We start from the raw sequence: 22,718 nt of genomic DNA, 5'->3' as shown, positions 1-22,718 counted from the left end.
GGCATTTGCTGTGGCAGCACCAAAATTGTGGAATGAGTTGGCTTTACATGTTAGACAGGCACCTTCCTTATCTGTTTTTAAATCATGTCTTAAAGCATCTTTATTTACCTTGGCTTTCAGCACAGCAGGACTTGTTGATGTCTCTTAATCTGTTTGTTATTAATCATATTAATTTTTTCTTTTTAAGGTATTCTATATGTAATTTAACTGTTTTCTCTTGTTTTATATTTGTAGCACTTTGGCCAACATTGTTGGATGTAAACTGCGTTATAAATAAAGATGCTATGCTATGCTATTCGACTTTTAAATATGCTAGGAACCACAAGTAAGCCTGCAGTGTAAGAGCTCTAATGAGGTGATGTGGTACTATAAGGTCATTAAGGTAAGATGGGGCCTGGTTATTCAAGACCTTGTATGTGAGGAGCAGGATTTTAAATTAGATTCTGCATTGAGCCAATCAAGAGAAGCCAAATTAGGAGAAATATGCTATCTCTTTCTAGTAAACACATTAAATTAGGAAACCCATTCTATATAGAGTTCTGCACACTGTTCTTAAACTAATCTGAAGGCCACACAAAGTTTGGAGGTCTGTAGCAATTGACTTGGTAGGAAATTGATGCCGGAGCATCAGCGCTGTGATTTTTTGTGGCCATTTCCTGACTGAGTTGCTGCTGTTCTCAATAGAATCCACTTTGTTATATTACCACTAACAGCTGACTGTTATTCAACTTAAAAAATAGATTAATTGTTGCCTCTGAAATCCAGTTTTTGCAAGCATCTGCAGAGACAGGTCAGACAGAACAGACAGCATGCTAACCCAAAGCTAGAAAGCTGAGTTCATGCTGGCCCTAGCCCAGCAGCCAGAGCATGATGTTCAACAGGTAACGGAGTAAGTGATGAGAGGTTAGGTTTGCATTTCTACTAATACATGTTTGTGCAGAAGAATCATTGTGAAGTCCTTTTAGGCTGGTTATCAACTTTGTTTTGTGTTTTAACACCATAGAAAGATTGCATGTATGTCCTCATTATGATATGGATTTGCATTTCAGTTTATTCTACGGAGTAATGAGAAAGCAATGTATCAAGTAGTGTAACAAATCACTTTACTATCCATTACTATCAAAACACTTTGATAGTAATGTAATGTACTGTCATGTAAGTGATACTTTTAAGGAAAAAAGTAATGGCTAATACACAACTTTTTAAACAAACAACCCCATCACCATACCATTATGAAGCCTACACCTGAACATTTTATATACTGTCACATTGGTGTTTTGATGAGCAAAGGGTCAGTGTGATTATGAAGGTTTAAAATGAAATGTATAATTAAGAATTGCTCTTTTACGGTGTTGGTTATGAAAGAAATTGTTTGAAGTTGTTTGATCAACTAACAGAGGGCTGAACTCAAAGACACCCTGAAAACGAAAGTGAAAACCAGACAAGATGGTAAATGCTTTGCTGACATTTTATTGCAGCAATTCAAAATTGTATTCAGTAGTTTGCATGGCTCATGCCTGCTTGTATGCATTCCTGATAAATGTCCTTATGAGACAATGGAAGGTGTCCTGGGGGATTGCCTCCCACTTCTGGACTGAGCTTCTGGACAGTCTAACCTTACAGCATAGACGGAATCATCCCAGAGGTGTTGTACTGGATTTAGGTCAGGAAAGCGTGGTGGCCTAAATCCAATACAACACGTCTGAGATGTGGTATCAATTTCTTCATTCTCCAGGAACGGTCCCCATACTCTCGCCACAAGAGGCTGGGTATTGTTGCACACTAGGAAGAACCAAGGACCCACTGCAGCACTGTAGGGCCAGACAATGGGTCTAAGGATTAAATTGTGATACCTAATGGCAGTCAGGGTTTTGTTGCCTAGCACATAGAGGCCTATGTCTCTGTTCATGGTAATGTCTCATCAGATTATCATTGATCCACCCCCAAATGTGATGAGCAATGTTACTGGCATCTCTGAACTATGAAAAGCACATGGTACCATTGGTGAACCTGCCAATTCTGGTATTCTATGGCAATGCCAGTTGGGTTCCACAGTGCTAGACAGTGTGCACAGGGCCAACTTAGGGACAAAGTCAGCATCAGGCATGTCCCTGCAGGTCCAAGTAATTTACAGGCTGCACAGCACCTTGGCAGGCTGCCAGTTTGCAGTAGATCTCTAGGAAGTGTCTACAGATCTACTGCGTAGCTCGGTGAATAAATCTCTCTATTTTTAAGAAGTAGTCACTAAATAAGCCCATACACTAATAATGAGGCTTCGGGATGCTTCATTTTTCCAATGTGAAATTCGTTTTTCAGCTTACTAAGCTCCCACACAGTTGAAAGACAACTGACTTTGTATTCATGACAGTATGAAGCAAATTCATGCAACAAAGATTACACTGAGGCCAACTACAGGGGTTTATTGACACTGCTAAGACAACTTAGGTGGGTCATTGGCACCTGTTTACAGTAAGGACACCTGCACAATCATTAGTCATATCAAGATCATCATGGACCGATTGTGGCTTTGTGTTTGACATTTAGTCTGTTAGTTTCTTTTAGCTCATTGTCTTTCAACCATGAGAATATTGTTCTAGAGCCAAGGAAAAAAGCAAACGCTAGCTAGAGAAACTGCCATGCAAATTTTGCTCATGGAATGGATGTGGGCAAAGCCAAAAGCAAACAAATATTTTTCTTCCTGCAAATCTCCAATCATTTCCATTTAATGAAAGAATTTTTTAAAAATGTTATCTTTTAGAATAATGTTGCAAATTTAACTTCAACTATAAGCCAGTTTTTAATTAGTAAAATGCAGCTTTGTATTATCGTGTGCATACACAGGTTTGCACTCGTATACTAGGTAATTAAATGCACGTTTGCACATTTATGCCCATGCACAAATGCACATGTTCCTATTTAGTTTCAAAGTGAGCTGTCTTATGAATGGTGGCTGTCATCTCTCACAGTTTGATTTGGTGTGTCTACAAACACTTGGTTGCTGAGAAGCCTTGACGCAGTTTGTGCACACCCTCTCCATATCTCACAATCAATCCATTCAAACTGTTTGGCTCACCATATCAAACTCAGAGCTCTTGCATTCTGAATCAAAGAATAGAAAATGTGTTCGGGGATTGAAAAAGAACAGGAATCTTTAGAATTTCCTGGGTGCTATCAGAGGACGGGCCATTTAGCGACGATAAATTAAAAGCAAGATTAGTTGGGAAAGATTAGATATAAAGTAGTACTTTTATTGTTGTGGGTTACCACTGTTCTGCTAATAACAAGCTTTCATTGAATGCCCTTTCACAAACACCTGTTTCTATGGTTTTGACAGATCCACATTGTTCAAACAGGCTAAAATTACACAAAACACTCCTCCAGCAGAAAGAGGTTTTATTTTTAATTACAGTCACTTTGCAGTTAAAGCAAACACAATTACACAAAGAGTTTTCTGAATTTTGGTTGAGATTCACAGATTCTAAATAAATTAAGTGCATGTTTAAAAGCAGCGATATGGTGCTTCAGGTAAGTACAGTTTGGGAATATATGTTTGTTTTCTGCAATTGTTATCGATGTTCATAATATCACTTTGTTGTCTATGTTGCTGCAAACCCTTTTCTGTGTGAAATGTCTATATTTCATATTTCTCTGACAATATTTTGGGAGCCTTTTCGGGTCAAGGTACAACAAGTGTGCTAATATTATTTTCAAGCCAGGATTTGCATAAGAAATCATAAAATACTCATATTAGTGCAAAGTATTATGTAAAAGCTTAATAAAACCTGTGCAATGTTAACACTTAACACATAGCTGTCAAGTAATCAAAATAGGAATTATTTGGGGGATTGTTTCACCTTGTGTTTTTTCTATGCATGAACTATAAAAACAGAGTCCATGCAGTCATCCATATGAAAACATTTTATTTATTTTTTATTTGTTTATCTTGTCTGTGCAGTAGGAAACAAAAGTGGACTAACTTCACCAGGTTATTTATTTGTTCAGAGAAGTTGTTGATGTTGCTATTCAGCAGTATGTAGTGAATGCAATGTAGTGTCACTTCAAATTGTGAAATGGATAATTTAATGCACTGATTTGTGTTCATGAAAAAAAAAAAGATCTCAGTTTGAACTTAAATATAGTGTTTATGGAGTTCCCTGGGTCATGATTTACATCTGGGACTGTCATAAAATACAAAAATATGATTGCTCCATATGTAGCTACTTAGTGAATTTTAAGGCCTGCACTACTCTGGGCCAGCAGTAGTTCAATTACTTGGAATTGTTAGTCTGTCATTGATCCCGCTTATCGGTTCCACTTGCACCTGCGCACAGCTGATTTCAGTTCTTGTGGCAGTCTGCAGAGTGGATATGGACACTTTTATTACTTTTATTTTTATTGCACAAAAGGAAGAGAGTGGGGTGGTTAAGTGCAAACTGCATCCAGGACAGAAACAATCACTTTATGTTGCTAACACAACTTCAGCTCTTTGCAAGCACCTGCACAGACAGCATGCTAATGTTAAGCCATCCAAGAAGCCAAAGTAATGCCAAACCTGAGTGAATGCCGACCCCTGCCCAGCAGCCAGACCCTGAACCTCAACAGGTAACAAATTGATAAGCAGTCAGGCTGCAGCCGCTTTTTCTACCTGTTCATGTTTCTAAAGCAGAATCACTGTGGTGAGCGCCTAGAAGCCTCTTTGTGCTGGTTTCCATCTTTGCTTTGTGCTGTCGGCTTCATCCCTAAATACTAAGAGAAAGATCATATGTGTACCTCATTAGGATAGGAATTTGTGTTGACCAGTGGGATTGTAGCTTATATGTTTATATTGTTTAATGGTAATAATGAGACAATACATTGTCAATTAATGTAAAGAGTAGTTACTTTCTCCTGGGAGTAATTAATTACTCCAGTACTTTTAAGAAAACTGTTCTGTGTAGTATGTGCAATGCATTACTTTGTACATGCAGTTAATTTGCATGAATGTAATGTCTGACATGCTCTTTAGCGATGGTGGTGGCTTTCAAAGTGGAGGCAATGCAAACCCAATGAGAATCGATAAGTGATATTGATAATAGAATTGAAATTGCTAAATTCTTATTAATTACCATCCCTACTTGGTATGAGCTCTTTGTGGTGCATTTTCATCTGCATTTTGGTTATTTCTACCCAAAGGACATTTTACAGAAACCTTGTAGTTTATTCTGATGCAACTATGCACACCAAAGCTGTGCTGTCATGTTCTTTAGAGAGAGAAAACGCTTTCTTCTGACAGCCTCTCCAAACAACTCATACTTGTTCAGTCTTTTTCTGATTTTACTGTCTTTAACATTTAGCAAGTGAGTCCTGCAGATTCTGAGATATAGCTCTTGGGCTTTTTGCAGTTTCTCTGATTGTTGCATGATCTGATCTTGAGTTAAATTTGCTTTTACGTCCAAACCTGGGAAGAGAGTCATGTGATTTGATTCTTTTCCACTTGCGAATAATCTCTCTCAGTGCAGAATGACGGAGGTCAAATTGTTTGGAAATTACCTTCTTGGATTGATGGGAAGTAACAGATGTTTGTTTATGCTCACTGCTAAAACCTTTCCCCCTCAGCACTGTGTTAACAGACATCTGAATGTCCCACACCAGCAAACTGCCAACATTTCTGCTTTTATGGAGGTGCTCACACTTGCTGATCGTCAGTTAATCATGTGAATGTGATTATCAGCAACTGGCTGCTACTTACCCTCTTAATTCTAATGGAAGCAGTAAGGCTTTACTGAGGCTTTTACTAACTGCTTTTGTATTTTAGCTTAGTCTTTGTTAAATAAGACAGTTTAGTATGTCATATGTCGTAGTTCCTCTAAGGTTTTACCTAATGTAAGAAATAAAACAGGTGTACCTTCTTTTTCAAGTGACTGTACTTTGGTGATTGCCATTTAATAATATAATAATAAGGGGAAAAAACGTGATGGTAATGATAAACAGTGTTCAGCAGTTAAAAAATGACCTCCAGCTCTGTCGGTTATATTGTGAAAGCCCGGCACACCCACACAGGTGTTATGAATTATTTGGGTTTCATGATATCTAAGCTGAGAAACCACTGTTGAAACTAAGCACATTATCACAAAGGAATAATAAGTAAATTGTTAAGAAAAACAAAGTTTAACTGGATTATAAATTACAACATGGCATTAAAGAAGAAGAATGACTTGCAAATAAACTCGGGTGAGTAAGAGTGATGTCATGTCCACGCAACAATGGTGTTAATGTGCAGAATCTTTAAATTGCTGCTTATGGGGGCAGTAATAATAATACAAAGTAAATCTGCTTTTGAGAGGTTATTCAGCTAATTCTCAACAGGTTCGTATTTTTTAGGTGCAACCCTCCCATATGACAGCTAAAACCACTTTAATTATTCATTCCTTTTAAACAAGCCACAAGAAGACCCTGTCTCAAAGAAAGTAGGTTTTGGGAGGAAAGCATCAGTAATTTTTTGCAAATAGTTATTCAAATGGAAAAACCAGACATGTAGTGAAGAGCAGTCTGAGTTAGACAAATGCGTAAGCCAGAATTATTTTACTATTCAATATCTCCCTTTTTGCAGCTCAGTGGAGAAACACAAGCAAACACTAACTGTAGGTAATATTAAATTTCATTCTGCTGAAGCATCATATTACTTCAGTGGATGCCTGTGCAAATATTCTTAACACAGAAAAGAGTCTATGGTTTCTCTTGGGGTTCTTACACGGAAATCCTTTTAGAAGCAAAATGAAATATTACACCAGCTTTGTATGTGAGCACACCGGAACGCTAACATGTTAACATCAAACTGTGACTTTAATGGTATATACAAACATTATTATCTTAAGTGTTTAGTAATTAATGTTTTTGTTTAAACAGCATCTCCTTCCATGTTCTTGAGTAGACAGTGATGGAAATACGCAGATTAGTGGTTTACGTTAAAGTGACACACATTTAAAATCTCACTTAATTCGTGGTGACTAACATATTAGATTAAAAATGTTCTTACAGCATAACCAATAACAGCAGTGCTGTAGAAAACAATGAGTCATTAAGTATGGCATTATTAGATTTTTGAGAAGAAGCAGCTGTTTATTATCATCCATACTGGGGACAGGGGTTTGCTAATATACTTTATATCAAAGATCGGCATAGCTACCATGTTCTGCAAAGTCTGGTTTTGAAACCTAGAGCCCAGTATTTTTCCTCTCATTGTCACTGCTGTTTAAAACTAGATGTCACAAGTGAGGCGTGAATCTGCATGGTGCACTTATGTTGGCGACTTATCACTTACCTCCAACTCTAACTTCCTTGTGATGACAATCAGGACTACAATGTACAAAATGAACAGCATGTTGTTTTCAGTCAGCCTTTGAGCTTGCATTCAGGAAAGTGCTCATTAAAGTCATGGGTAACAGAAGCCAATGACTGTTTATATTTATAGACTTCACTACAAATGGACATGTTTTGAAGCTACATTTATCATTTAAACTCTGTGAGTTTGAGGGATAAATTTGATCTGTTACATCCACTTTTTTTTAGCACTATGTGAGAAGTTACTACTCACAGCTCAGACATCAATAATAATATGTTTCCTATTTTTAACATAAACGGCATAAAAATGGTACGTTTGTAATTATAGTCTTCAAATGGTAGTGAAGTAAAAAGTAGGAGTACAAACAAAAACCAGCAACACATGGAAACGTGATACGAAAAGTATTCCTAACTAAAATTTTGTATTTGGCTACATAATCACTTACTTTAAACAGCAATTTTTATTTATTTAATCTGATCGCTTTGAATTCTCTCTCACCTAAACACTAAGGTTGGCTTGCAGTGTTTGAGGAGGTCTGAGCTAATCAGCAAAGACACACACACACACACACACACACACACACAGAGAGAGAGAGAGGGAGAGCGAGAGAGAGAGAGAGAGAGAGAGAGAGTTGTCTGCATAAGTAAACATGGCTGCCTTATAAATATAAATTGCAGTCAATGGAGGTGGAATTCCTTTGCACTCACTCACCCAGCCACTAGTCCTCTTGGCTTCACTTTGAACACACCCGTAGCAGGTGCTTCCACTTGAACTAAGTGTGCAGTTGTGTTTTAGTCTGTGACTTTCAGGTTAAGTATAATTCTGCCAAAACCAAAAACCAACCAACTAAACAAACAAAAAAGCCTGAGAAGATTTGAGGAGACCTGGGTTTGGGGCTCAGTGATAGTCACCAGCAAGAAGCCGACTGAAGGTTGCCCGCTGCCTGTTGCGCCTCACCTTCAGGCAGCAACCGGCCACTGGCTGGAAACAACACTGCATCTGCCAGCATCCAGTCAAGTCATTGACTCAAGAACATCAGAGCATCATTGCTGGGGTAAGACGTTGCTCTCTGTTAAACAGGGTCTTGGATGTTTCTGTAGCACAATCTTATTATAGGCCCATTATTTATAGGACATAAGCTGTATATCTGAGATATATATGTGTGTGTGTCTATAGTTTTCTTAGTAGTCTTGAACAGGTCGTGTAACCTAATTAGTGAAGTCCAGAGATTTTGACTCTGTTAAAAAGCAACAGTTATTAAAGGGAAAGGTTTAATTATTAAATACATTCCCTGTTCATAATATGAAAGTTAAGAGTAAAAATATTAAAAAGAAACATTCAAACATTCCTGAACCAACTGCAGGTTAGATTAAGCAAATAAATAAATACCCAGTCAAATATAAAAGGAAAAAAGAGACTGAGACCTGTTCTTCTTCTTTCATAAATCTCATGCAAATCTGAAAGTTTCCATTCAGAAAGGAAATATGCAAAATCTGGTCAGATAAAATGCTGTTGTCAGTTAGATGCCATAAACCACAGCAATAGACTGACTTTGAAACAAACACAAAAAACCCAACAGATTTCTTTCTGCTGTCACTGCGGGATGAGACGGGCGATTTCACTGTGGTTTTACTCAAAGGTGGAAATCAAATACGACTGCAACTACCTGAGACAGAAAGAAGAGAAATTCCAAAGAGGAATAACAGAAGGATTGTCTGCTCTGTTTCTTCCAAGGGTACAGGTGCATTTATATTCCTTTTCATGCCAAGCTAATCGATTATTTCTCAGAGGCCTTGTGACCTTGTTAGTATAGAAGTGTATGAAATTATTTTTGTCTCTGTTTAAAGCCACAGTTTAAATGTAGAATCTATATAAATCTTAACATCTCTTTTTAATTCATGGCACAGATAACAAGATAGCACAGATAATCACACGTAATAACATTGTACAAACAGTGGGGTAAGAAAAACAGAAAAGACCTTTCTATTCCCCCCCAAAATTTGCTATTCTCCCTTTATCAAAATATATAAACCACATCTCCTGATAATTTCATGCAATACTTGGTTACTTGATTCAGGAGGTTTGGTGTGAAATACTGGGGCAGGTTTTTACACAATCAAATAGTAGTTCTTTCCTGGTTGTCGGACCAGGTCTGAAGTCAAAAGTGTTTTTAAAGCTTTGAAACAGATATCATATCATATAAACACAGAAATAATGGCACACAATTTCATAGCTTTGCAATCAGTACACGTGAAAGGTAACAGTGATGATTGTGTAAAGAGTGAACAAACCCTAGCTCCTTTTTCACTTCCATTGAGGAGGGTGAGACTTGACTTCTCATGAACAATCTGCTGCCTCTGATCGCTCGGGAGACTGAAAATGATCCGGGATTCTCTTCTAAAGAAGCACGCTGACAGTTTGCTGACAGCTATTTCAGATTTGCAATAAGTTTCAAACCCACACAAGTTTAAAAATTACATTAAATAAACAAAAAGTAAAAGATTCATGTTTCCATGAACTGGTCATATGCAAATATGAACTAGTTGCATCTAGAAAAAACAAGTTGATGGTTCAACCAAATCCTCTACATATGCCCTGTTATACATAGAGATTTGTTCCTTGTTCCTTCTTACATGTTTTTCTCTTCAGTGGCTTCACAGCCCATTTCCCTCAGACTTGCAGGATTTCAGTTATGTTGGGTCAAGTGCGAAATTGTCCGATAGATTCTGTATTTTTATTTCTAGCATTTAAAGGTTAACCAGAGTGCCTGTTTGCCAGTGTGTGCTATGATCTGATAAAGTTATGAGTTGTGAATTGTATCTCAAATAACATATATCATCACACTTTGTAAGGCAGCTGATGAAAAGGGTCATCCTTGTGTTTAAAATTTAAAAAACTGTTGTTTTTTTTGCTTGTTTGGGTTTTTTTTTTCTTTCTTCAATCTTGTGATGATTTACAATTTAAACCCAGCGCTCAAGAAAACGCCCGAGGCCACGTAACGGCTGCCCTTATATCTGTCTTTGCTAGAACAGTGACAGGTTTATTTTTTTTATCCCATTTTCAAGTTTTCCAATCTTTAGGTCCAACCCCAATTAAATGAGGTTTATTACCAGCATAATTAGCTCTAAGTAGACTCTTTGTCAAGATTAATTTAGACCAACATCAAAGCCATTTTCCTTTGATATTGGCTTAATGCCTGCACACCTGACTAACAGCAGATATGAATCACCATACATCCCCTCGCAGTGTTGGTGGTTGGAAAAATTTGTTAAAAACAGAGTTTAATGGGATCAGTATTATAAGGCAATGTAAGTACAAGCACGCGAAATAAACCTTTATTGCATTTCATAAAATAAGCACATAAACTGAAGCTAATTTATAACGTGAACAGAGCACCTGCACATGTCACTGCTGCAATAAAAAATCCCCTAAGGGAGCAATCTGCAGATCTAAATCTCCTCTTCCAACCAGCAGGCGTTTCTTTCAGAGCAACAGTCATATTAAGTAAGAAGAAGATGAAATTCCTTCCGTTTTTCTCTGAACAATGACTTCATGAGCAGGACCAAATTTCCCATGAGGAACAGGGGAAAAAAAAAAAAGGGGGGGGGGGGGGGTGTCACATGGCAAACAGTCACTCTTGGCTGTATACGCTTCTTAATACCAGACTGAAACGCTACCAGCATAACACTCAGTGTGTTTTGATTATGCCTTGATAGATGGCATCAGATCTAATCGCTGACCTTTTCTCTTTTTTTGGTGCTTGAATGGATTCATCCAAGTTAAACAAGACCGGACATTTAGAGTTGTTTTAATCACTACTCATTAACTATAAATTAAACACTTACCTGTCTTCTTTCACAAAACTGTTCAACAATGCTGAATTGGCTCGCAGGTTAATATTTAGCTAGATTGGCTCCACTGGTTTGGAAATTTCACCACTTTCATTTTAGGAAAAGAATTTTTCCACATAAAAATAGGGCAATTTGGATAAAAAAAACAAAAATCTCTTTGCGCAGCTATAACCATACAAAACTTAAGACAGTGATACAAACTTCACCTCACATAATCATCGTATTTATGTTAAATAAGACCAAGCAGGTGGAAAAAATATGGTTCCCAGGGAGGGCGCCAGCATGGATGGAGTCCCATTCCTTCTGATTCCAAGGCTGACTTTGCTGAGTAAATGGAGCAAACTAATGCTCCTGAAATGAATATCAGCGTCTTGACCAAACTCATTTAGAGATCAGTCAGGGCCTTAATCCCTCTCTGCAGGGATGGGTGTTTGTGTCTTTCTCTGGTGTCCCCGCTTCCTTTTGGAAGAAGGTAATATGGCTAAATTTGCTTTGCTAATGGGCTTAGCGCAAGCTGTTACAGAGCAGAGTTGACACACAGCAGCAGGCTTGGATACCAGTGGCTTTTAATCTGACAGACTGATGGAGTAAAAGGCATTGTGGGTGATATTTACGAGAAGTTTAGAGATAAAAGGAAGACTGTGGAGGCTATTTATCAATGGCATGCTGAGGTCCAAGAGCTAGAAGGGGGTTTTGTTTTCTTTTTGCAGTTGAAATTTCATTTAGTTGTGTTTGGCAATAGTGGAAATACAGTTTTAGCTTGTTCAGATTTTACATTTCTTTTTAGGTGAATATAGCCACGCAATCCAGGTTTTCCTATTGCAGGCTGATGCGCCTGACCTCAATAGGAGACCTGTTCATACAGCAGCTTCAGGTAGTGTGTAATCTGAAATCCCACATAACAGACAATAATTCTCCACTGAGTTGGTTTATTTTGATAATGGAAGGAGAGAATAGTTTCTGAGCTCGTATTGTGTGTGTGTGGTGATAAAATGACGACAGGTTAAACTGGGAAAACCTTACACGGAACAACAAAAATCTATTTAAAATAAGAGAACTGATAATGCCAAGTAAAAGCATTTTAACAAGAACAAGAGCAGGAAAAAAATCAAAGGTACAAACAGCATAAACAACAAAACAGATAAGACCATGGTCAGTGCAGCACGGCTGAAAAATTCACGTTTGTTAAAGCTTTGCAAACTAATGGATTCTTTTTCTTTCGAGAGCTCTCATGTCTTTGTGGTTTATTTCAAAGTTACCCTTATTGTTGGTTTTGACTCGGTGGATGCCATATATCACTTTTGCAAATTTTACGAGACTTTAATTGTTTGCACTTTGACAATTTACATGGTGACTCTCCCTGAACATGTACTCTGTGGGAGTTTACTTCCTTTACTGTGGCATCAGCCACAGCTGCTGATAACCTGCTGCTATGTCCTCCCATTTACCAGCTGTGGCAGGTAAGCATTATGGGTGTCATAATCAAGATTACACTTGCGCTACAGCTTACAAACCTTCATAGGTGTACACTTTTAAAGGCCACCTCCTATTAAAGGGCTGTTTTCATAAAGCCTGCTCTTCATAAAACAGACATTTTGGCTGGGCAGATTTTATGCACGCTCTTCTCTCCACATTATCTAACTTCGATTTGATTAAAATCTCCAGCTGACAGTGGAGACAGAGGGCTGCAGAGACGGCACCTTGAAAGCCCGGGCAGACAGCAGAGCTGTTTCGGGTCTCAATACAAGTCACCTACCCCCATGAAACGAATCATTCTGGGCCAGTGACCCTCAAATAAGACTCAGTCAGATCCATTTTGCCCCACGCCTGTCAGCGCTGTGTGTGTTTTAACTGTTTTGAGGGTCAGTATCTCCATTAGACTTATAGAGCTTCTTATAGAGCCTACACCAGCACAGTCTAACCTCGGTTCTCTGCACATTCATGCACAACTCTGATGGAGATCATTGCAAAACTAAAGCAGCTGTCATTTTAGTATCTTGAGAAACAAAGGAGAGGAACTGTTTGAAAAGGTAACCATGACTTAAATCGTGATTTTTTTTTGCATATTTTTTTGATTAAATTACTTAAAATGAACTAATGTCTGCTGCAGATTTAAGTGGCATGCACACCTGTTACCATGGGCTTATGTGACAGAGAGATCTTTCAGATTTTATGCTGCGCCGAATAGTTACAAACTTTTAAATCACGTCTCACTTCATTTGCAGTTCACAGGATAGAAGTTTAATGTGGCTTTTTGTGTTTCTTTTTCTCTCTCTCTCTCAGGACCAGTTATGTCAAACCCAGTGGGCAGCGTACCAGAAACCACATCGTATGGGTCTCGGATTGGGATGACAGAGGACTCCCTCTCCATCCTGGAGCAAAGCAGAGGCTGCGAAGACCCCTGGGAGATGGGGGAAACCAAACCAAATGTGGAAGCCCTGGAGCGGGGCATGCCAGGCGTCTACCTCTCCTGCTTTGACATGCTCCTCACAGAAGATGCTACTTGGCTGGTGAAAGTTTCAGAGGCCTCTTCAGCACTGGCTTTACCCATGAACCGCGTAGAACCCCGGGAGGAACCGGAGCAGTGCCCGGTCATTGATAGCCAGGAACAGGGGATCTCTCCTGGCCTGGAGGGGCAGGAGGAGGAGCGATCCCTGGAGCAGGTGCAGAGCATGGTTGTGGGAGAAGTACTGAAGGACATTGAAACAGCCTGCAAACTGCTCAACATCACCCCAGGTAGGCTGCTTTCCAGCACACCTGCAGCTGTGGCGAGTGTATTACAGCGTATAGCTGACAAAGAAACTGACCTTAAACAAAACATATTTCATCTCCCCCAAAATGCTGAAGTGTTTCTCTGTATTTGCAAATATAGAAGTATTGATTCAGATACTTAAGCTACTGGATCTTACTCGCAAAATCAACACATATTTGTGTGGACACAAGATGACAGAACTCCTAAATCATATCCTTACTGACGCAAAGCTGTGTTTGCCTGCTCCAGGATCTGTTTAATCCTGACCTTTGCAAAGGTACTCCTGGATTGTAATAGTGATGGTTCTTGCCTGCCAGTAGACGTGTACACAGTCTTAAGGGCGAGGCCTCTCCTGCTCATAAAGCAAACAGAGGAAGCGTTTTTCATGTATTGTATGGCTTCTAGCTGTTATAAACCTATGCAATCCCCAATCGTCTGTTCTACTGATTAAAACTGTTGTGGCATAAAAGCTTGATTATCTTGTGGTTTCAGCAGATTTATTATGAGTCAAAGGCAAACAAAATACAGACAGGGTAAAGGTGAAAACAATATTGATATATAAATGACTTATCTTGATCCATATGACATTAGTGTCACTAAAGAAATGGTCCAAGATAAGGTCATTTATTGCATTGGCAGCTGGAAGTTTTCTCACTGATTTCATATCTATTTCCGCCTGCAGATCCGATAGAGTGGAACACTGGGAATGTCCAGAAGTGGCTGCTCTGGACTGAACATCTCTACAGATTGCCCCATGCGGGAAAGGCCTTCCAGGAGCTGACGGGAAAGGATCTGTGCGCCATGAGCGAGGAGGAGTTTCACCAGCGTTCCCCGCAGTGTGGAGACACGCTGCACGCACACCTGGACATATGGAAGTCAGGTAATATTTATTTAACACGTTCAACATGTGCAACCTGCTGCACCCCCTGTGATGATTTTATTATCGGATATTTGGCTGCTGTGAACTTTTGAGCGGGTGCAAATTTTATTACTGCGTTCATGTGTGTTTGGGTGGGATTATTTGAAGTTCTAGCCTTTTCTTAGCTTGAACTTCTGCATCTGTTTACTTTCCAGCTGCATGGATGAAAGAGCGGTTTTCCATTGGAGACACTAAAACTACAGGTAAGATTCTTATGTTTGCATTAGCTGTCATGCAAGTTGCATTCACACAAAAAATCCAACGCACAGTATAATTTTAACACTGTATTTTACATAGACGCCAATAACTATATGCTGCAGAATTTCAGTGAAAAATCAGGCTTTTGCATTGTGTATTTTCAGTGTCCTGATTAAAGGGCTCCTTGATCTTTTGGTCCCTCACGGTACAGAGCTTTTTCATTGAAACAATGCACAATGACCCTAAGGACTGAATGGTTTTGTTTTGCTGTGCAGGCAGTGAGGAGCTTTGGTCTGAGGCAGATTCATCTTGCTCAGGTCAACCTATTCATCTGTGGCAGTTTCTCAGAGAGCTCCTGCTCAAACCCCACAACTATGGACGTTGCATTCGCTGGCTCAATAAAGAAAAGGGTACTTTCATTTTCATTTCAGTTATTCTTTATTTGCTCTATTTAGTCCTTGAGCACATGAATAAAACTTAATTTACCTGGTGTTTTTAAATAAAAGCAGAAGAATGTGTATGACATTGTGCTATTACAATTTAAGTGATTTCTTCTTTTATTCTTCAGCTTAAAACAAAATGTATTTTTTTTACATTTCAATTTTTGTCGCAACTGCTTTTATCTCTTATTAGTTCATCTACTGTTTTATGGGCTCATCATACTGCTTTGAAGCTCCAAAATCATGACACATTAATTTTAAAAAAATCAAAAAACAAACAGGAAATTTTGAATGAGAGTAAAGTTTTTCAATAAATTTGCATTATTACAATTTAAAAGTAATAATTGTAGGACAACACTATATAAAGGGGCCATGTGTATGCAAAATTAGTAAATAGAACAAGTATAGTTATTTCATTCACTGTTCTTATTTTAAGGCAGATTTAAATCAGAACCTAAGAGTGTGCGCGCCTCCCTCCTTTTTTTCACACCCTGTAGTGCAATGGTACAAATTGGTACAAACACTACACAATAAAAATCAGCCACACACAATAAGAATACACCGTTAAAACGTATTTAAAGTGAAACCGCAATGGAATGAATGCCGGATGTATGTCAGGGTTTCGCTTATTGGGTTTGTTAATGCCTGAAAGGCAAAAAGCATGCCAAATGAAATATGAGTCCAAGTGGCGGACTTTTTATGTGTGCACATAAAGTGTAATCATCCACTGTTTTGCACGTGTTGCGTTGTGTGGTAATAACTGCTTTTGATTCCCACCAGGTATTTTCAAAATCGAAGACTCTGCTCACGTGGCGAGACTGTGGGGACAACGAAAGAATCGACCTGCAATGAACTACGACAAGCTGAGCCGTTCCATACGTCAGTACTACAAGAAAGGCATCATCCGCAAGCCCGACGTGTCTCAGAGACTGGTCTACCAGTTTGTTCACCCAGTATGAGACTGCAAGCAAAGTGGGAGGAGAAGACAGAGGATGATGAGATGGGAACTCGGAAAATTACAAAGACAAATTGTGTCACCATGCACCTGAACACCTAATTCCTGAGACGAAAAGGTGACATGGAACATGTGCACTGAATTACCCCGATGGTACACACCTGACTGCCAACACTGAAGTAACAGCTGGCAGCTGCTGCAGTCTTATCTGTGCAAAGCCAGCCAGGAAGAGACAAAAACAGTGTAGCTGTTGAGGCTTTTTCCTGCTGCAAAATTAAAAAGAGAACAGAATAAAAAAACAAAGACAAAGCAAAACAGAAAAACAGTACATGAACTGCCTTATTATTTGCATGATCTGCCTGTTTATGTTTCCCTATTGTGATTTCCAAATATCTTGAGCTCAAATCAAAGCATTCCAACTGATGGCTCTTCGGTAAAAGCGTCTACAGCTGCACTGGCTTTGTCTGAACAGGAAACTCTTCTTATCTCATCTTGAAGCACCTGAGAAATGGACTTCCTCTTTTTAGGAATTGCCTCAAATCCTGCTGTGGAAGTGTAATAGGGACCCTTGTATATATGTTTGTTTTCTAATGTATAACTTCTGAAGTGTGATGCATTCCTCTTCGAATACCTTTATATAGTTTACCCTGCCTGGTCCATTTACACAGCCGTATACTGCAATTAATGCTGTGAGTCTTTGAAACCCAAAGTTTTCAAAGTTTAATAAACCAAAAAGACTTGAAATGAATAATCATATACAAATGGAGACAAAATATGCAATAAAAATAAAGTTTTACCTGAGAATTGACGTGACATGTTGCACAAATTCGTCATTCCTGGAATATGAAATGATTTTTTTCAGTCATTGCACTAGTTGGCAACTTGAAACACGGGATAAATTATTAAAACTCTTTTTTTTCTCCATTCTGTTTTATTAGTTGTTTATGCAACTTTGGATGGCAGAGGGCTGGAGCTCCCAGCTGTCATAGGATCAGAGAACACCCTGGACAGGTTGCCAGTCTGTCACCAACTAGTCATACTCATTCACACCTGCAGCCAAGTTAGGATCACCAGTTAACTCAGTAGTATATCCTCAAACACAGAGCCTCTTTAGCTGAGACCTAGACTAGCAGGGCAAAAATATGAAGTGAAAAATAAGCTGAATGAACATTTTGCTGGTTCTATTATGATAACCCATGATGCACTTTTAATAAGTTGGGTTTTTTTTACTTATAAAGTTAGGCAAGTACAGGGCGAACATGCAAATGAAACACAGAGAGGTCCCAGGCAACCACTAGAAACCGCTGCGAGTCACGGGTTAACTTTTGTTTTTAAATGCTCAATTGTCAAACGATGTCACGATCTCAGTGTCAACTTACTGCTGCACCTGTTAAACAATCAAAAAAGTCAAGATAAAAAATAGTTCAACTGCACCATGACAACAAAACTGTAGGTAAACTTTTGAAATGAAAATTTCAAAAGTTTAGCATGTCATTCTTGCCATAAAGTCTGGACACAGAGTTTAATAATCTCACATAATCTCACTGGAGTTTTAGTAGCGGTTTGTTCTGTTGTTGCGGACGGCAGCAGGGTGAAAAGATTGTGGCTGTGGCGAGTATTTCTTTATAGGGTCCATTGGGATCTGCACAAAAACCTAACCTTCAAAACGGTCCTGGGAAGCCGATCTCTACAAACTAATGTGGCACAAAGAATACATTTGTGAAGGACAAGATGCGGCTTGAGCTAAAGCTGCGCATGGATTGATGCAGCTGTTTTTTGTTTTTCTTGTATTCTTACACCACTCTCTCCCCTTTTATGTCCCAATAACTGTAAAAACAGTTAACTGCTCTTCCACAGATTGGCAGTGTTTTGAGCCAAAGGTGCCTTGTGACTCACATGTTGACTTTGCAAACAGGAACAAATTAAACTAGAGCCAAGAGAGAAAAACAAAATGTGCAATACAATAGGACACCGGGTCACCCTGCTCATGCCAGATGCTTTCTGTTGCTCCTGAGGGAACAAGAATGTAGCACATGAACTTAGCCTTCCTTAGAGCACTTAAAAAAACAATGTGTAATTTTTCTGAGTTTTCTTTACCAGAACATAGATGTGTGATGACTGGCCAAATGGTTGATAAAAACCAAGGCTAGGCCCATGGCAGCAGATATGGTGCAGGCCTGCTTTTGTTTAATCTACAAATGAATTTGCCAGGCATTACATTTACACAGCTCTCGTGGTTTCCACCAGCAACAATCACTAATTGGGAAACACCTGCTAATGAGTCTCACTTTGCTTGTATCATGTTTCCTTTTTTCACAAAAGCGATGTAAAAATGTCTTATATTATAAACTATAATGAAAGCTGTCACCAACACCAGACATAAATAATTAATTTACACTTAAGTAAAACACTAGTAGAACACTAAAAAGGCCAAGCAACTCCCCCATACGATTTCATACTTGGTCTCTGCCAGAACCTTTCAATGATGTTCAAACCCCCAGAGACACAATGTCCATATGTCATAACACAGATGATTCATTTTGCACACATAACCTATGCAAATGTGCTTGCATGTGGTGATCAATGACATTCCTGTTGCCAATATTGTGTTTTTCTGAAAGTGCAATATCGCCTAAATAAGAAGCAGTAATGACATACCGTTTATTTACAGGCAGCTTCTGTATTAGTCATCAGCTTTGGTAGGCCTTTACCCAATAAGCATATCCTTGATTATCCTCCTCACTGACTCTGAGAATGATCGGGCATTGCAAGATAAATTTCATATTTTATTCAGCAGGATGTGAAACTAGTGACTGAACCCAGATTGTTACGAGAAAAGGTTTTGGTTTTTTTTAGTTTTTTTTTTTATTAAGGTCAACCAAAGAACTCGCCCTTTGATGACTTCACTTTTCAGACTTGAATTTGATTTGATTTCTTTTTCATTCAGTGGGAGGGGATACAAATCCCTGGGTGGCTGGGGGAGGGGTGGGGGGGGGGGGTTGCACCAGGAACCGTGTCAAAATCTACCAAATCAAATATTTGGAGCTACATACCACGATGACCCCTTGTGACTCGACGAGCAGCCGAAAGCAATTTTTTACTGTAGAAAAAAGAACAAATTGTTTTGAAACGGCCTTACAAGCCCTCCCAAATTGATCGACAGCAACGATATCTGCTCTGACATCATTCTTGATGTCTCTCCTCCTCTGCGTTGTGTTAGCACACACATACCTGTAAACTCTCTAGAGGGCACACATCACATCTGTCTGATACAAATTCACAGGAGACTAAAAGCTGCTCCACCCCACAACTATGTTCATGTGAACATTACTTGAAGTTTATGTTAGTTCCATGTACTCTGATTTAGCTCTTTCACACCAGTTTAACACATCTAGTTCCCAAACGTTTTTTGCTGGGCCCCCCTTTGTTTTACAAGAAAAATATCCCCCCCACCCTCCGCGCGCACGCACAAACACATCCTCTAACCACACACACCCATATTTTGCTCCATTGCGGCTTATTTCACACCTCAAACATTTAATAAACAATTAAGCAAATACAAGTAATCTGCAGGTAGTAATAAAATAAACTACTAAGTCTTTTACGCTGCGTCCCCACGTACACGGGTGATTTTGAAAACGCAGCTGTTTCGTCCACACGTAAACGGCGTTTGGAATCACCGAAAACTGAGATTTTTTAAAACTCCTTTTGGGGGTTTATGTGTGGAGAGGAATACAGAGTTCATCACACAATGTTAAAGGTGCCTTTTTCCACGTCACGCTGTGCGCCACGTTATTGTTTACATGAGAGGAATTGCAGAATGGCAGATAGTCAGATTAACAGTATTTTGTCTCTATCTTCAGGTTTTACACGCTTACATTTACACGCAGTTACTGTCCCTCTATTTAGAAAGGCAGAGGCGTCATGGTGTAATTATTTTACATGTAGTTGTTTTTTCCCTGTGTAATAATATTCAACATTGCTATCAATACATTTTTCAAAAAATGCCTCTCTGTGCAAAATGGGTTTAAAAACACTAACAACTGTGGGATACTGTTTGTCCGTGATTTGAACCGAGGGAACAAATCCTGGCAGGATCAGCCTGATATTATTTGTATCCCACTGTAACTTTACTGCAAGGCTGGAACTGGGACAAAAAATCGGCCCGGGCATTTTGACTAGAGACGGCCCACCAGGATAAAGATTGAATATGTGACGTCATTCAGGGGTAAAACCGCAAAGGATTCTGGGAACTTGTGGCAAGAGGTACTAAAAAGAAACCCAAAAAATGGCAAGACGCTGTTGTATTATTAACTGCAATAGCCGGTCGCATGACAGCCACGGGAAGCCGACGGGTAAAGAGATCGTTTTGTTTTTTTATCGGATTACGTCGTTGAAGAGAAATTTTTTAAGCCATGTTTCCGAAGTAAGAGCCGACGGATGGTCTGGATATACCAAATATAACGTCTCAGAACACTCCAGCTCACAGGTTAGTCTGCTCCAAGCATTCCCACAAAGGTCAGAGTTTTGTAGTAGTTAATGCGTCATTTTTCTTAACATAATTGGTGATATAGGTTACAAGCAAGTCTGACGCTGAACAGAAATTGTCGCGCTATGCTCCTTTATTTATTGTACATAAATAGTAAATTGTCCTGACACGATATTACGTTTCGCTTCTGTTATTACCATGGTACACTGACAAAAACATATATTTTTATTCACAGGATAAAAAAGTTGTTTTGTATCACTAATTGTCCAGTGCGATTACAACATACAATATTATTGTTACTGCCAGAGGTGGGACCAAGTCATTGTTTTGCAAGTCTCAAGTAAGTCTCAAGTCTTTATCCTCAAGTCTCAAGTCAAGTCTCAAGTAATGTCAGGCAAGTCAGAGTCGAGTCTCAAGTCACTGGTGTAAAAGTCCGAGTCAAGTCACAAGTCTGAAACTTTGAATTTCAAGTCCTTTCGAGTCTTTAAAAAAAAAAAAAAAAAAAAGCATGTTGCAGTTATATGCTAAATGTAAATATTAGACCATGTAATTTTTTAATCTGTGTTTTTCTCAACACATGACAAAATAGTGAACTTAGAAAATATACACAAATTGTGAAATTGCACCTCTTTAAAATGCAGCTCAATTAAACCTACCTCCAAGAATAATTTTCACCGACAGTTCTGAGATAAGCTGCATGTTATTCTTGGATGCGGTTGTAGGACCGGCTTTGAAATCGCATGACAAAAATATCATACATAAATAAATGATATTTTTTTTAAAAAATATCATTTAAAAAAAAAACTGCATCACCAACGTAGCCTTGAAAACATTTGCTAATTAGATGAAGTCAGCTATCTCATCGTAGCATATTTATATGCATATTTATAATCATACGGTTCTTGGAGTGAGTGCATACACTCATGAAGTTTAGTAACTTCCGGTCACTGCAACAAGCCCAGGTACAGTTTACCGACGGATGGGTACAGGACCTTGAAATGCACCGTGTAGAACGAAAGACCATCGTACGTATCATAAGTTTACCAGTCTCACAAATTGTTGTCATAAATACACATTCCTTAACCGTTTATTAATAGGACCTTTGAGCTCAACGGTAATTAATTAGTAGTGGAAATAATTTCTGGTAGCATCACAGAAATGTAGCAGTGACAATAATACTGTATGCTGTAATCGTACTGGGCAATTAGTGATACAAAAAACCTGTTTTATCCTGTGAATAAAAGTATATGTTTTTGTCAATGTACCATAATAACAGAAGCGAAACGCAATATTGTGTCAGGACAATTCACTATTTATGCACAATAAACACAATAAATAAAGGAGCATAGCGCGACAATTTCTGTTCAGCGCCAGACTTGCTTGTAACCTATATCACCAATTATGTTAAGAAAAATGACGCATTAACTACAACAGAAGACTGACCTTTGTGTAAATGCTTGGAGCAGACTAACCTGTGAGCTGGAGTGTTCTGGGACGTTATATTTGGTCTTTGAATGGCTGCAATCCAGGCCACCCGTCGCGTCTTTGTTACTTCGGAAACATGGCTCGAACAATTTCTCTTCAACGACGTAATCCGATAACAACCGATCTCTTTACCCGTCGGCTTCCCGTGGCTGTCATGCGACCGGCTATTGCAGTTAATAACACAACAGCTTCTTGACATTTTTGTGTTTCTTTTTATCGCTGTGTGACTGATTTTAATTGAAAGCCTGCGTGCGCTAGTACCTCTTGCCACGAGTTCCCAGAATCCTTTGCGGTTCTACCCGTGAATG

At 38.9% G+C, this 22,718-nt stretch overlaps 1 protein-coding gene across 3 annotated transcripts in view; it reads left to right on the top strand.

Moving 5' to 3' along the window:
• spdef (SAM pointed domain containing ets transcription factor) overlaps positions 1 to 17,244 on the top strand; it is a 65,807-nt gene extending 48,563 nt beyond the window's left edge. The window contains exons 1-6 of one of the 3 annotated variants that reach the window (XM_082532480.1): positions 7,943 to 8,375; positions 13,456 to 13,908; positions 14,607 to 14,804; positions 14,999 to 15,046; positions 15,317 to 15,451; positions 16,262 to 17,244. In XM_082532480.1, coding sequence (XP_082388606.1) covers positions 13,464 to 13,908; positions 14,607 to 14,804; positions 14,999 to 15,046; positions 15,317 to 15,451; positions 16,262 to 16,440 — 1,005 coding nt within the window. In that variant the 5' untranslated portion in view covers positions 7,943 to 8,375; positions 13,456 to 13,463 and the 3' untranslated portion in view covers positions 16,441 to 17,244. Of the gene's footprint in view, positions 1 to 7,942; positions 8,376 to 11,444; positions 11,645 to 13,455; positions 13,909 to 14,606; positions 14,805 to 14,998; positions 15,047 to 15,316; positions 15,452 to 16,261 lie in introns of those variants that run through there. The other 2 variants (XM_082532479.1, XM_082532481.1) reach the window with 2 other exon arrangements.
• The last annotated feature ends 5,474 nt before the right edge of the window (positions 17,245 to 22,718 follow it).

The sequence above is a fragment of the Aulonocara stuartgranti genome (genome assembly GCF_965226115.1).
Source record: "Aulonocara stuartgranti genome assembly, chromosome: 5".
Taxonomy (NCBI): Eukaryota; Metazoa; Chordata; class Actinopteri; order Cichliformes; family Cichlidae; genus Aulonocara; species Aulonocara stuartgranti.
This window is presented reverse-complemented; position numbering and strand designations above follow the sequence as displayed.